Source organism: Schistocerca serialis, chromosome 12, assembly GCF_023864345.2.
Source record: "Schistocerca serialis cubense isolate TAMUIC-IGC-003099 chromosome 12, iqSchSeri2.2, whole genome shotgun sequence".
Classification (NCBI taxonomy): Eukaryota; Metazoa; Arthropoda; class Insecta; order Orthoptera; family Acrididae; genus Schistocerca; species Schistocerca serialis.
The window spans coordinates 101,506,364-101,522,635 of NC_064649.1; the positions used below are offsets into that span (position 1 = coordinate 101,506,364).

Below are 16,272 nucleotides of genomic sequence, written 5' to 3' on the forward strand. Positions count from 1 at the left end.
ACACTCATTACTCGTGGAAGACATTCTTACCAAGTCCCGTAAGAGTTTGGGGAATATGTGTGCATCCGCACAGAAGAAGAAGGTCATAGCCGGTGTTGGCAGAAATAAATACTTATATGGATATGGTGTCTGTTCTTTCGGACATATCTGAAAGAACAGACACCATATCCATATAACTATATGAACCGTATGTTCCATCACCTTGCAATGACAGTTGGTCAGAGAAGTGTAGCTAGAAGGAAGGTGATTTTCCTTACCAGGCTGAGGTATGGATATGACAGTGGCTTCACACCAGCATCTGGGAAACGTGCTATCCGCCCAAATGTGATTGTACATATGAAGGATAAAGTGCTTTATTGCAAGAAAAAGACGCTAAAATGTCTGAATGGCATGGGATGGAAGACTGGGATGAGGTGAGAGCATGTTCAATCTCACAGGGAGGAGTACAGCCTCCAATTGACTTCAGAAAGCTGTCAATTGGGTTTATATGCACGTGGGGTAGGGGTCAGCAAATGTATAGTGCATGGGAAATGATTGCTCGAATACGTGTCAGAGAGATAGGACCACTCGAGACGATGGGCAAGCTGGGCAGTACAGAATGAGAGGTACAAATGGGAATAGGTGTGTGTGGAATCTAAAGGGAATGTGAGTGCTCCAGCAGTGTTAAGACAGATGAGGCTGAGTTGATTAAGAGGATCAGCCAAGAGGAACTTCTTGGACAGATCCTCTAAGAGCCCCAAAGGTGATGTTTGGCGTTATAGTCGCCAAGCAGCTGGCCAATCAGATGAAGTAAGTCTGGCCTGGAGACAGCGAATGATGGAGGGATGTAGATATAACAAAGAGAAAAGGTGAAACGACGAAGGAAAATCTAGACTGCATTGGCTCATAGCCAGGTGTTCAATGAGATGGTTTAGCTATGGACATCATCCTGAATAAGCAGCATGCCCCCCCCCCCCCCCCAAATCCCACGAGAAAGGATGCGGTCCTCAGGGGGAAGTCAAAGCAGACCAGAAGAAAATGAGAGAGGTCAAAGCTGTCACGAGGATGCAATTTCGTTTGTTGGAGGCAGCAAACCACAAGATGCTGCGATTCTGAGAATAGCCATAATTCCTCCTTGTTGGATGTAATGGCATGAACACTCCACTGAAGAACAGTCATAACAGGGAATGGGGACGAGGAAACAAATGAACGGTAGTCAGCTTAGCGGCTGCTGAATGCCAGCCTTCGTGGACTCTCTGCTGTAGGGTGCAGAGGCTGGAGAATCCTTTTCCATGAAACTGACTGAAACATTGGCATTCTCACTGAGCCAGCCTGCGGACTCTAGGGCAGAAAAACAGCAGGCAGTGTGCACCAGCAATATGGAGGCTGGCCGGGTGAAGATATCGCAGAGCAACACTGTTGAAGTTGATCTCTGAGTTAGGGAAGGAGCAGATCATTTGCTTTTATTCAATTTCTTAGAGCCTTTAAAGTTGGTGGATGAAAACTTGAGATTTTTATTGGCTGGAGAAATGTAAAAAGTCTTCATGGGAGTGTTTTTTTGGTCCTTTCCAGCTTTTGGGTTGTGTAGCAGGTGATTTCACCACCGGAGGCGATACTTTGGTGTCTTGTCGAGCAGCTGTTGGAGAAGGAGAATGGGACGTTACACTGACACCATGCGATTTCACAGCTTCAGTACTGAATTTGAGGTCACAAGTCTGCATGGCCATGTCCTTTCTGGAGCAAGGCACAGCAAGATTGGTGCTGTAAGTGCTGGATGGTAAAATGCAGGGCTTTTGACAATCCAACAACTTGCAAGGGTAGGGTTACTTTTTCCTTCATCTGGATCTCCTGGATGGCCCGCTCATCAAGATACATGGGACACTCACGGGAGAATGTGGCATGGTCATCATTACAAATGATACAGTGGGGAGGAGGAGGCAAGCAAGCGCCCTCATGAGCATCTCTACCACAAGTAACACATTTGGCCGTGTTTTGACAGGACACACGAGTATGTTTATAACACTGACACTGGTAGTTTATAATGTTGACACTGGTTGTAACACATTGGGTTTGGAGTGCATGTTCAGATTGCGATGACTTCATAGCCTGGCTTAATCTTCAATGTAAGCACTACTCCATCAAATGTGAGAAAAAGAGTGTACTAAGTTTGCATCAAGCTTTTTCTTTACTTGGTAGACCACAGTGGCGCTCTGATGAGAGAGATAATATTGGGTTTCCCCCTTGCTCAGACCGTCATCCAGCCGAGTGTAAATAACATTCAGCATGCGATGGGCCTCTACATGAACAGTACAGCCGTGGACGAGCAAAGCTGTACACAGTTGTTGGGCTTGAAAATTACAATTGGTCTCCAGAAGCAAAGCTCATTACAAGAGCTAGAGCAGGATTACACAGGTCCTGCAATTGCATCAACACCCTTCTAAATAGTAAACGGATTAACTGCAGTGGAAGACTGACTTCCTTTGGTACGTGACACCACAAGGAACCGAGGTGCAGCTGGGAGAATAGTTGAATCTTTACCTCATTCCATTTACGTTTAGCAGATGTAGACTTAGATGGAGGTGACTGGTTCATTGAGATAAATTCCCCATGATTGACAGTGTCTCCGATGGTGTGCTCCTCCCAACTGGGGAGCCCCTCAGAGAGGAATATTCACACCTCAGGTAACACCTCCTGAACTCCAGACAGAGGCACCAGCTGGCAATTGGGAAGGTAACAGCTCAGGCAATTACCTCTCTCTGGGCCTGGCCTGTACAAGGGGATATGTGTGAACCCTACCTGTCAACCCAGGGCTGGGAATTACGCATTACCGTGTCACCTGTTATGTGTAAAATGCATGGGACAGCCTTCAGAGGCATACAAGGTAGGAAGAAAAACAAAGAGAAACCTCAAATGCTAAAGCAGAGGAAGGGGAGGAGATGGAGAACAAGGAAAGAAAGAAAAATAGATGAGGAACTGTTCTGGTTCCAGGGTATCAAAACTTCAGAATGCATTCCTGAAAATATTCAAGACATGTTCCCCCAGGGAGGGGTAGAAGAATAGCAGGAGGATAGACATGCAGCACAGAAAGGGGAAAGGTGCTGCAAAGGCTGAGGCTCTGTGGTAGCCAAGCACAAATTCACCAAGCACCAAACTAAAGAGCGGTGAGCCTTGGGGTGAAACCTTTTGAGTGCACAAGGTAAAATGCTTCATGAAAACATCACAGTCCCAAAATTTGCGGATTTCAACTATGTGGCTGCCTACTACCCAGAAACTAAGACGACCAACTTGTCTGCACTATGTAAGTCAGTCTTCACTCCAACATCTGCCCTTTTCTTTCCCCAAACAACAACTCTCGACTAGACTTTCCATACTGTGTGTTTGGCCCATAACAAAAGTTACCTAGCCTGTCATGGCTGAAATTTTTTACTGCCTCCTAACCAGTAACACTGTCACTAGTGACTTACCTGCACACGATATAAAATTTACAATGATTGAGCCTACTGGCCAATTTACATAAATAATGATTTTTATATGAAGAATGCTAAAACAAATGTTACTCTGATGCTATTCGATGTATAAATAATCAATTAATTCTTATATAGTGTTACACTAATAGTATGCAACACTGCCAAGTTAGTCTTTTCATAACTGACAAATTAAACCAAACAAAGTTATGTATTGTTACTAAGATGCATTTATTTTGTCTGTACCATTTCCTTAATTGTAACTATAGTTAAGACACCAATGCAAGAATTCTACACATGTATCACCTTAATGTAATGGATGTTGGATAAGGTAAGGCAGTTCCTATTTTTGCATGCTGTGGTGTGTTTTTATGAGGGTATGCTGAAAAGTAGCACCTCCAAATTTTTCACGTGAAAACTCTAAAAGCTTTCCAAATAAAACCAATTTTATTAACATTCTACATCTTTAGTCTTCACGTCTACATATTTATTTCTCAACAAAGTCACCCTGTCAACAAATATGTCTTTCCCAATGAGGGCCATTCATTGACACCGTCACTGTAGATTGTTTGATTTTATTGATAGAGCCACAATCTCACCTCTGTTTGCACCGCCTCATCACTATCACAGTTAAGTCCTCAAACGTGTTCAAGTTCAGTGAACGCAAGGTGGCGGGTTGTTGTGGTTGTCCCAGTGCTCGTGTATGGTCTGGCATTGTCATGCTGAAGAAGAGGGTGCTCCACATACGGATAACTTCTTCAAATTTGTGCTTTCAGTTTTCTGAGTGGTCTCTCAGGCACCAACATAGTTATGTTACACTGTCATGTTACATTCACAGCCCTCTAGCAACAGAGGATTGCAACTTGTGTCAGTAAAGTGGTAAAGTAATACACGTGACATGTAATACCTCAACTGATACTGAGAGCAGAATAAAAATTTGGAAGCATTACTTTTCAGCATGCCCTCATACAAGTTATTAGTGAATCTCAATGGAATTTGCATCTTGCTATTGGTAACTTGGAATCTTCAGTTTAGCTGTTTTATGTAAATCCCTATTAAATATTTGTTTAAGTTCTCCTCTTTGCATGGGCCACATCAACATATATGCACTTGGCTTTCAGGGATGCTAACAGCTAAGTGACCCTAAGATAACATATACTTATAACTTCGCTTGCTGAAATTTCACAGTACTCTCCAAGCAGGTGTTGATTCTGGTAAATCCTCTTAAGAGGCTACTACTACTATATCAGTAGCAGTAACAGTACACTGATATCAGTGTAAATCGAACCAATTATATCAGAAATGATGGTGAGTTTGCTGTTAGAAAGTTAATTACTGGTGTGGCAACTTCAGAGACTAACAATCTGCAGTCCAAGTATTGCAAAAAAAAAAAAAAAAAGTATCCAAGTTTAAAGATGTTACTACACCTCCCACCTAACACAATAGGAGGCAATATTTACCACACATACAGAGAACAGTGTACAGATGTCCAACAACGCATTTCATAAGAATACTGTAACACCATTGCCATCATATTAGTAATATTTTCTGTCAAATCTTGCGAAGCTGACTATATTTTTATTTGCACGAAGATACAATGGCAAGCTATGCTGCTCTGTAAAGAAGGCCATAATCGGCCACATGTAAGTGAAATGCAATGCTCAGATTCAAAATTACTTCTTCTATCACAGCAAACCAACATCTAACACTTATAACTTCAGAAATTATTTTATCCTTAACAGGAAGTTGCAGTCCAGACAATGAAAATCAGCTCTTTCCAATAATGTACTGTATTCAGTCTAAAACAAATTACAATACATATTTACACAATCTTGAATAACTTTTTTCAGTGTCCATCTGCTATCTCGTTTTTCTCATCTCTCTCTAAAAAATTACAGAAAAAATATATCTAACATCGGTACATATATCATACAAAAACATTGCATTTTTTGAATAATTTCACAGACAACACTTAATTAAAACTGTTGCGATTCATTTTCAAGTTTTTATCATTAACAGCCAGACACCACTCATAGCATCTATCTCTGATTGCTTCTTTCTCAAAAACCTACAACAAACATTTTCTGTGGTGTGAAACACAAACACACACGCACGCACACGCACGCACACACGCACGCGCACACACACACACACACACACACACACACACACACACACACACACACACACACACACACACACAAAGTAACTGATTTTCATTCCCATCATTTCCGCCGAGCTTATAAAATATTTAAATTATGATTTTGTTTGGCTTCTGAGAACACTATCTGCATTTCCAGGTAAAGTGCACTGCACTACTGCATACTACAGTTCTTCTGTTGCATGCTGCTGTTGATAAATTTATTATTGTTGTTTGTAGCCAATCAGGTAATGGTATACGGTAGCCAATGAGAATCGCTCAATCTAATGACTTCTTTCAGTGGTAGACAAATAGATTACTTTTGTTTTCAATACAGAGTGTGTGAAATAAAATTATTCATTTGGCTTTTATCGATTATGATGTTGGTTCTGGTTTTTGTACTTATTTCTTGTATTGTATGTTTCTCAGAAGGTAACAGGATTTATTGAGACACTGTTTCATATTCCAATGTTATAATTTGGTTGTGAGTTAGCAAGGCCAACGAATGTGACTGACAAAATATTGGCTGTGGTGAAGGACTGATTTGTGCTGTAATCCAAGGTCTAAGTTTGGTTGCCAGAATTTGACTGAAAGAAAACTGGTTGTGGTGACAGACTAATCTGTAGTCATCATCATCATCATCAGAGACTTGATTCATCGGATTCACTTAACATCATTCACTGCATAACAGTTATCAACTGCAGCACCTAATGGAAAAGCCGCAGTACGCTGAAGGTGCACATTTACCACATTTCTTAATACATGCAGATTAGCTCACTAATCATAACCAGAGAGAGAGAGAGAGAGAGAGAGAGAGAGAGAGAGAGAGAGAACTGTCATGAAAGAGTTACCTTACACTTTCACAGCCCAAACGTTCAGCCAGAAACTAGAACACTGTCCAACAAGTAGGTTTCAAACTTGGGGAAACTTCTTACTTAAAACAGTTCCAGATGCGATATTGTTACCTCACAGTCTCCTAATCAAACCACCCCATAGACATACCTGCTTAATAAACAGTAAGACAATCTGTGGCCAGCACTTACCTTCAACAAGTAAAACATGCAATGCCGATACATGCACGTAAAAGAAAAAGTGACAAATTACTCAGCTTTCAGAACCAATAGTTTCTGCACTGGAAAGAGAGAGGGGTAGATTAGGGAATTGCAGATCTCTGAGACCCCAGGATGATAAGATGAGAAGGAGCCACCTGTAGTGAGGACAATAGCAAAAAAGATGAAGGGGGAGGTGTCAGAGTCAGTCAGATGTCGAGGGGGAAGAGGCTAGGTAGTGTCATCGTGTCTATGTGTGTCGTAATGTGGCAGACAGGGTAGTACATATTTTCTTTGCACATTTTGGATAACTTATGTTTTGTTTATTTGTATTTTCACTCACTGAGGGTTTTATTTTCACTTTTGTGCCATATTTAAGGTACTTTAGACATATCATTTATTTTTATTACATAAATCTACTGTACACAGAGATTCTAGTATTATCATCTAGTCAACAGCTCTGGGATCAGACACTAATGTTTATTCACCTCAAAACATATATTTACAACAAACCAACAATACATACAAACACTGAATCCATTTTAGTGATCGGAATTATAAAGTAATTAAAATATAATGAAAAAAATTATGATGAAAAAGTCATCATTTATTTCACTGTCATATGAAAATGCTGCTCAACCAATAATTTTATAATATCTGGAGATTTATATACAAACTTTTTGTAAAACATAAAATGTTGATTATAATTTAATTACTGTAACAGTAATAATGTATGTAGTTGTGATTTTATTTAATGTGGTGCAGCAGTGACAATGTGAGGCGGTTTCTGTTGGGAGTAAGTACAGAGTCAGATTTGGTAATAATTCAGTTAATATATGAGGTGGAATCAGCCTCATGAGGCCAACTGAGGAGATAGACGAGTGACAAGGTCAATAGAACCAACAACGGTGAGGAGAGCAGTGTGTTGACATCACATTTTTCCATACTGCACCCAAATGAGGCAATTGACAGAGGATGACAAGATAGTCAGTCAGTCATGACTTTCCCACCAGGGCCAGAATGCAGGGCTTTGCTTGCTTGCCTGCTTCAGACAGTATGTGAAAGTCTTCATAAAAACTCGTTTCAATTAATATAGTGGAAATGAACTTCAAAGTCACATGTTCCTTATTTGCATAATTAGAGTGTTAACTTTTTCTTGGCAAAAGCATGGTCAAGCCAGACATAAAAATATATTACAGTGAAGTAAGATCAATAAATGTCCTTACAACAACAAGGTGAGCTTAAGTAACGTCCTACTACAAACAGTTCTAATACTAGCAATATCTTTCAAAAGCAATGGAAGTGGAATTACGCAAAGAATTTGTCATTTTTTGTAAATTTGAAAATTGTAGCATAATTGTTAAAGTGCCTATTGACAATACTACACATTTCGCTTCCTGAGCTCAGCAATTTTGTCCCGTAATTTATTACTTTTCTCAACTGAATGTTTCTCTGTCTCATTACTTGGTTAATCAACTGTGACCATCGCAGTATATATTCAAAGTAGTGAATCAGAATGACTAGCCAGTAACTTACTTTCAGGAGGCAAAATTCCCAACACTGCTACTACACGCATTTAAAAGTAGACACCGAGTACACAGTTGATGAACATTCTCTGCAGCACAGGTTCCCAACCTGTCTTGATTTTTGATAAAACAAAATTACTTACTGATACTTTTTCACACACACACACACACACACACACACACACACACACACACAGAGAGAGAGAGAGAGAGAGAGAGAGAGAGAGAGAGAATAATAAGTTAACTCATAGTTTTCCAGATTTTCTGGATCATAGCTCATTTTCATATGATGATTCAATGTTGTTCCCTTGAGTGAAAAACATTTTCATTTTCTTCTTCTTCTTCTTCTTCTTCTTCTTCTTTGTTTTCACCTTTTCCTTATGGGATCACCATTCATCACTGGTTCTGGCAATGTTAGTGACAGTCAGGAGCTGGACCCCATTCCTGATGTCAACAGTCTCCCCAGGATGGAACGTGCATACCCCACCTGTCTGCATACAGAGTTCTCACATTCAAGTATGAGAACGTTTTCTAAATGTTTGCATAGTGTGTATCTGAGGTGGGACATAGGTATCAGTTCAGTGTTCACCTGCTCAGATGTGGAAAGATGTCTATAAACCACATCCAGGCTATCTGGCTCACAAGTCCTCGCTGTTAATCCACGTGGCAGATTCAGTCTCAGGCTTGCTCCCCTCTCCAAATCATGGAAGCAGTGTGTTCATGTGCTCGACTATCCAGGCAGTTTTGGTGAAGGATATTGCATATTTTGGAAAAAAGGTCAGATTTTTAAAATAATTTTACTAAATGATGTTAACTATATTGATTTACTCCTCAAAAATGATTAATGAACATATGTTATTAAAAAAGTAATAGGCCTATAATATTAGTGAGAAAAACAGTGACAAATTTTTCAATGTTTGGTGTCATTTATGTGATCACCGATCTTAAATCTAATGCTGGAAATCTGTTTCTTTCCTTTGTCAATTACCTGCTGACTACATAAAATCCATTTGGGCTACATGTGATAGTGGGTAGGCGGTGAAAAACTACTTCACTGCAAAAAATGGTTCAAATGGCTCTGAGCAGTATAGGACTTAACATCTGAGGTCATCAGTCCCCTAGAACTTAGAACTACTTAGACCTAACTAACCTAAGGACATCACACACATCCATGCCCAAGGCAGGATTCAAAACTGCGACCGTAGCGGTCTCACAGTTCCAGACTGTAGTACCTAGAACCGCTCGGCCACTCCGGCCAGCTACTTCACTGCAACAAAAAGTTGGATATAATATTGGAATTTGCCTCTGAAGTCAAAATTCTTAATACCCATTTTTTAATTTCAATTTTAGCTCTTCATCTGTTGACAATTCTATCATCTCCTCCTGTAGTGATTTTCCTGGTGTCTGCCAGGGAGCAGGGCAGGGGGGTGGGAATACGGTAGTTGATCCCCACTGCCTCCAGTCTTAAATTTTCCATAGATCAAGAATGCCCTCTTGAATCTCTTCAATGCCTACTGGTGGGCAGTAATGCCCCCACTGCGAATCGCTGTTCTACAGCATGACTCAATGCGTCTGAGTGCTGCTACACCACATCAGCTATTTGGATTCTCTCATCTCTTATTAATTTTCCTAAACTCCAGACATATCACTGCATTACAGAGCCCTCCTAGACTTAACCTCTTGTAATCACCTCCCAGACTGTTCTTTATCATGAGATTTACAGAACACAATCCATCAATGAATCAATGAATGAATGAATGAATGAAAACAGGAAGGAATGCGATTAACACACCGACTGCCATGTGGCCGACGGTGGCCACAGCATTTGCCTCTGGTATGGTGGTGGTGCCCTCTAGTAGTCAATTTGTTAATAATTTGAATAAATTTATGATGAACTGTGCAATTCAGAACCCCCAAGACTAAAACTAAAAACTATTTCAAAATAGATTATGTTCCCTATTTAGAGTTTAAAAATTAAGTTTCATATTCCGATGCAGACATCGTACAATAACCCAAAGTGGCCAGATGGTCTTATGTTTGCATTAACTGGACCTCGGCTTTCTTTCGATAGCTGATAATGGATTGTGGAAAACTACATAAATGCAAAGTTTCAAGTTATTGAAAATAACTGTAGGTGATACTTGTAAGCAGAGATGTAGGTTTTTATTTTTTTAAGGTAGAGGCTTTTCTGCTAATTCCCATACATTAAGTAATGTCTACGTAATTCAAATTATTATTATTATTATGAGTAGATTAGTGCTAGTTATAACCAGGTGTTAGTATACTTTACAAAAGTTGCTCAACCCTGAAAGCTCCTCTTTACGATGGAATTTATGAAATGTAGTGTGTTAATGAATTCATGAATGAAAAAGAAAATAATAAAAATTCAAATACTGACATCTGACAACCTCTCAAGTCACTGCTCTACTGAACAAAGCTGCTTTACCACTAAAATTAAGCACAAAATCATTTGCAACTTACATTTCGGGCCCAATCAAAGAAGGGTACAAGGTAAAGGTCCTTAACGTCCACACGTGTGAGAAAATGCGATGTCAAAAAGGCTGACACTCTGAATAAGTCTTTTACAGCATGTATCTTGCATATCTCGAGTATTCTAAGAAAGAAGAGAGACAGAGAATTCTATTTGCAAAAAAGTAGTGGAAGCAATCAGAATACAAACATACAATTGGAATTATCTGCATTATGTTAAACTTGGAGAGCAGATCATTGATATAAAAGAATAACAAAATGACCAGATACTTTTCACTTTCTACGTACCTTTCCATGACAGTTTTTCTTGTTCCTTCTCCTGAAGCAAAACTGTCTAATCGTGACATGTGGAATGGTATCATGACAATGATCGAGAGCCACAGTATCAACATATAACGGGTTTGCCACGTCTCCGTGTCTGATGGGTCCTGGCACTCTAACATGTGTAAAACAGGTTCCACATCCGAGACCTGAAAATGAGATAACAATAATTAGCAATCTGACTGCTATCACTTATTTGGATACTTTCTTTAACTATAAAATCCTCACATTCCCTTTCTGATTTGCTGGTTTCTCTTATTTCCCACACAGATTTAATTTTACTATCTGAACTGTTCATACATACAGAATTTGTTAACAATTTTAAGACAGCACACGATTTCTCTTAGGTACAGCTCCCGCCAACCTAAAGGACGGCTTGGACACCACAGTGATTTACTGGGCACAGTCCTACTGGAGGTCATTCCCCTTGCTATCTTCTGACTTTGAACTCATAGCTAGTGAGCTGCAGGGAGAGCTACAGTCTAACATGAACTCAGCCCATGGTTCAAGTAAGCATTTTTCACATTAACAAACACTGCCAGAGGTGAAAATGTTAAGAGACAGATTAAAATCATTCAAGGAGTGACTGTGAATCAAACCTTTGACCTCTGATATAGAAGTCTGGCACTTTACCACTCAAGCACACTTTCTTTAATATGAAAGTAATCCTACTGAGATATATATATATATATATAAAAGGAAAGATGATGAAACTTACCAAACAAAAGCGCTGGCAGGTCGATAGACACACAAACAAACACAAACATACACACAAAATTCTAGCTTTCGCAACCAACAGTTGCCTCGTCAGGAAAGAGGGAAGGAGAGGGAAAGACGAAAGGATTTGGGTTTTAAGGGAGAGGGTAAGGAGTCATTCCAATCCCGGGAGCGGAAAGACTTACCTTAGGGGGAAAAAGGACGGGTATACACTAGCACACACACACATATCCATCCACACACATACAGACACAAGCAGACATATACAGAGGCAAAGAGTTCGCCTCTGTATATGTGTGGATGGATATGTGTGTGCGTGCGCGAGCGTCCACTGAGAAGAGTAAAAAGGGGTTCCCACTGTAGGCAGGTGGAAGTCGTCAGTGCACACACCATCCGATCTCATAACCTTCCTGGCAGGATGATTGGAGTTAGTCATGGGACACGCGTGAAGTTGGGTGTTAGGCACCATCTAGTGGAGACAGGCCAGGAAGGTTATGAGATCGGACGGTGCGTGCACCGACAACCTCCACCCACCCACAGCAAAAACCCCCTTTCACTCCTCTCAGTGGACACCCGCACACACACACACATCCATCCACACATATACAGACACAAGCAGACATATACAGAGGCAAAGAGTCTGCCCCTGTATATGTCTGCCCGTGTCCGCATATGTGTGGATGGACATGTGTGTGTGTGTGTGCGAGTGTATACCCGTCCTTTTTCCTCCCAAGATAAGTCTTTCCGCTCCCGGGATTGGAACGACTCCCCACCCTCTCCCCCAAAACCCAAATCCCTTCGTCCTTCCCTCTCCCTCCCTCCCTCCCGACGAGGCAACCGTTGGTTGCGAAAGCTAGAATTTTGTGTGTCTATCGACGTGCCAGCGCCTTCGTTCGGTAAGTCACATCATCTTTGTTTTTTTTATATATATATATATATATATATATATATATATATAAAAAAAGAAAGATGATGAAACTTACCAAACAAAAGCGCTGGCAGGTCGATAGACACACAAACAAACACAAACATACACACAAAATTCTAGCTTTCGCAACCAACGGCCGCCCCGTCAGGAAAGAGGGAAGGAGAAGGAAAGACAAAAGGATATGGGTTTTAAGGGAGAGGGTAAGGAGTCACTCCAATCCCGGGAGCGGAAAGACTTACCTTAGGGGGAAAAAAGGACAGGTATACACTCGCACACACACACATATCCATCCACACATACACAGACACAAGCAGACATTTGTAAAGGCAAAGAGTTTGGGCAGAGATGTCAGTCGGGGCAGATGTACAGAGGCAAAGATGAAGTTGAAAGACAGATGAGGTATGAGCGGCGGCAAATTGAAATTAGAAATTAGCGGAGATCACCTGCCGCCCTACCTAAAACCTCTTTCCTCATTACCTTAGCCAGCTTCATCCTGACGCACAACTTCTTCACTTTTGAAGGCCAGACATACCAACAATTAAAGGGAACAGCCATGGGTACCAGGATGGCCCCCTCGTATGCCAACCTATTCATGGGTCGCTTAGAGGAAGCCTTCCTGGTTACCCAGGCCTGCCAACCCGAAGTTTGGTACAGATTTATTGATGACATTTTCGTGATCTGGACTCACAGTGAAGAAGAACTCCAGAATTTCCTCTCCAACCTTAACTCCTTTGGTTCCATCAGATTCACCTGGTCCTACTCCAAATCCCATGCCACTTTCCTTGACGTTGACCTCCACCTGTCCAATGGCCAGCTTCACACGTCCGTCCACATTAAACCCACCAACAAGCAACAGTACCTCCATTATGACAGCTGCCACCCATTCCACATCAAACGGTCCCTTCCCTACAGCCTTGGTCTTCGTGGCAAACGAATCTGCTCCAGTCCGGAATCCTTGAACCATTACACCAACAACCTGAAAACAGCTTTTGCATCCCGTAACTACCCTCCCGACCTGGTACAGAAGCAAATAACCAGAGCCACATCCTCATCTCCTCAAACCCGGAACCTTCCACAGAAGAACCCCAAAAGTGCCCCACTGGTGACGGGATACTTTCCGGGACTGGATCAGATTCTGAATGTGGCTCTCCAGCAGGGATACGACTTCCTCAAATCCTGCCCTGAAATGAGATCCATCCTTCATGAAATCCTCCCCACTCCACCAAGAGTGTCTTTCCGCCGTCCACCTAACCTTCGCAACCTCTTAGTTCATCCCTATGAAATCCCCAAACCACCTTCCCTACCCTCTGGCTCCTACCCCTGTAACCGCCGCCGGTGTAAAACCTGTCCCATGCACCCTCCCACCACCACCTATTCCAGTCCTGTAACCCGGAAGGTGTACACGATCAAAGGCAGAGCCACGTGTGAAAGCACCCACGTGATTTACCAACTGACCTGCCTACACTGTGAAGCGTTCTATGTGGGAATGACCAGCAACAAACTGTCCATTCGCGTGAATGGACACAGGCAGACAGTGTTTGTTGGTAATGAGGATCACCCTGTGGCTAAACATGCCTTGGTGCACGGCCAGCACATCTTGGCACAGTGTTACACCGTCCGGGTTATCTGGATACTTCCCACTAACACCAACCTGTCAGAACTCCGGAGATGGGAACTTGCCCTTCAGCATATCCTTTCTTCTCGCTATCCGCCAGGCCTCAATCTCCGCTAATTTCTAATTTCAATTTGCCGCCGCTCATACCTCATCTGTCTTTCAACTTCATCTTTGCCTCTGTACATCTGCCCCGACTGACATCTCTGCCCAAACTCTTTGCCTTTACAAATGTCTGCTTGTGTCTGTGTATGTGTGGATGGATATGTGTGTGTGTGCGAGTGTATACCTGTCCTTTTTTCCCTTTTTTCCCCCTAAGGTAAGTCTTTCCGCTCCCGGGATTGGAGTGACTCCTTACCCTCTCCCTTAAAACCCATATCCTTTTGTCTTTCCTTCTCCTTCCCTCTTTCCTGACGGGGCGGCCGTTGGTTGCGAAAGCTAGAATTTTGTGTGTATGTTTGTGTTTGTTTGTGTGTCTATCGACCTGCCAGCGCTTTTGTTTGGTAAGTTTCATCATCTTTCTTTTTATATATATATATATATATATATATATATATATATATATATATATATATATATATATAAAAAAAACAAAGATGATGTGACTTACCGAACGAAGGCGCTGGCACGTCGATAGACACACAAAATTCTAGCTTTCGCAACCAACGGTTGCCTCGTCGGGAGGGAGGGAGGGAGAGGGAAGGACGAAGGGATTTGGGTTTTGGGGGAGAGGGTGGGGAGTCGTTCCAATCCCGGGAGCGGAAAGACTTATCTTGGGAGGAAAAAGGACGGGTATACACTCGCACACACACACACACATGTCCATCCACACATATGCGGACACGGGCAGACATATACAGGGGCAGACTCTTTGCCTCTGTATATGTCTGCTTGTGTCTGTATATGTGTGGATGGATGTGTGTGTGTGTGCGGGTGTCCACTGAGAGGAGTGAAAGGGGGTTTTTGCTGTGGGTGGGTGGAGGTTGTCGGTGCACGCACCGTCCGATCTCATAACCTTCCTGGCCTGTCTCCACTAGATGGTGCCTAACACCCAACTTCACGCGTGTCCCATGACTAACTCCAATCATCCTGCCAGGAAGGTTATGAGATCGGATGGTGTGTGCACTGACGACTTCCACCTGCCTACAGTGGGAACCCCTTTTTACTCTTCTCAGTGGACGCTCGCGCACGCACACACATATCCATCCACACATATACAGAGGCGAACTCTTTGCCTCTGTATATGTCTGCTTGTGTCTGTATGTGTGTGGATGGATATGTGTGTGTGTGCTAGTGTATACCCGTCCTTTTTCCCCCTAAGGTAAGTCTTTCCGCTCCCGGGATTGGAATGACTCCTTACCCTCTCCCTTAAAACCCAAATCCTTTCGTCTTTCCCTCTCCTTCCCTCTTTCCTGACGAGGCAACTGTTGGTTGCGAAAGCTAGAATTTTGTGTGTATGTTTGTGTTTGTTTGTGTGTCTATCGACCTGCCAGCGCTTTTGTTTGGTAAGTTTCATCATCTTTCTTTTTAGATATATTTTTCCCACGTGGAATGTTTCCCTCTATTATATTCATATCATTAATTTGAAGCCAACAATCACGTTTGTTATTGTTATCGTTATTGTTATTGTCACTGTTACATTTCGAAGTCTTTTCTGTCGTCTTATTTCCTCCTCCTGTTTTTGCCAGCAGTTTCACTTTCTATTCACCTTCTCCCCTTTTTTACCGTAATCCAGTATACAATTTTATCCCGTCGATATACACTCAATAATACGTAATAATACGTAAATCACTTCGAAACCATAACCAAAAAAAAAAATTTTTTTTTTTTTTTTTTCCCGCTTTGCTGCTATAAAATCCACCGTTTCCAGTCCACAAACAGTTCCTTTTAGCTATTAAACAACCCTTTCGGCAGTTTTAATAACTTTTGCTTTATTTCCATTTCCGTTTTTCTCACATCACCGATCATTTTTAGCCGCTTCCCACAGGTTTTAACGTCATTATTTCTTCATCAAACAATTGTTAGCTTCATTTCCATAATCTGCCA

General features: G+C 41.8%; 1 protein-coding gene across 1 annotated transcript in view; it reads right to left on the reverse strand.

The window, feature by feature from the left end:
* LOC126428194 (tubulin-specific chaperone D) overlaps nucleotides 1-16,272 on the reverse strand; it is a 195,790-nt gene that overhangs the window by 164,350 nt on the left and 15,168 nt on the right. The window contains exons 2-3 of the mRNA XM_050090110.1: nucleotides 10,937-11,118; nucleotides 10,640-10,772 (exon numbers count right to left, since the gene is read on the reverse strand). Coding sequence (XP_049946067.1) covers nucleotides 10,640-10,772; nucleotides 10,937-11,118 — 315 coding nt within the window. The remainder of the gene's footprint in view (nucleotides 1-10,639; nucleotides 10,773-10,936; nucleotides 11,119-16,272) is intronic.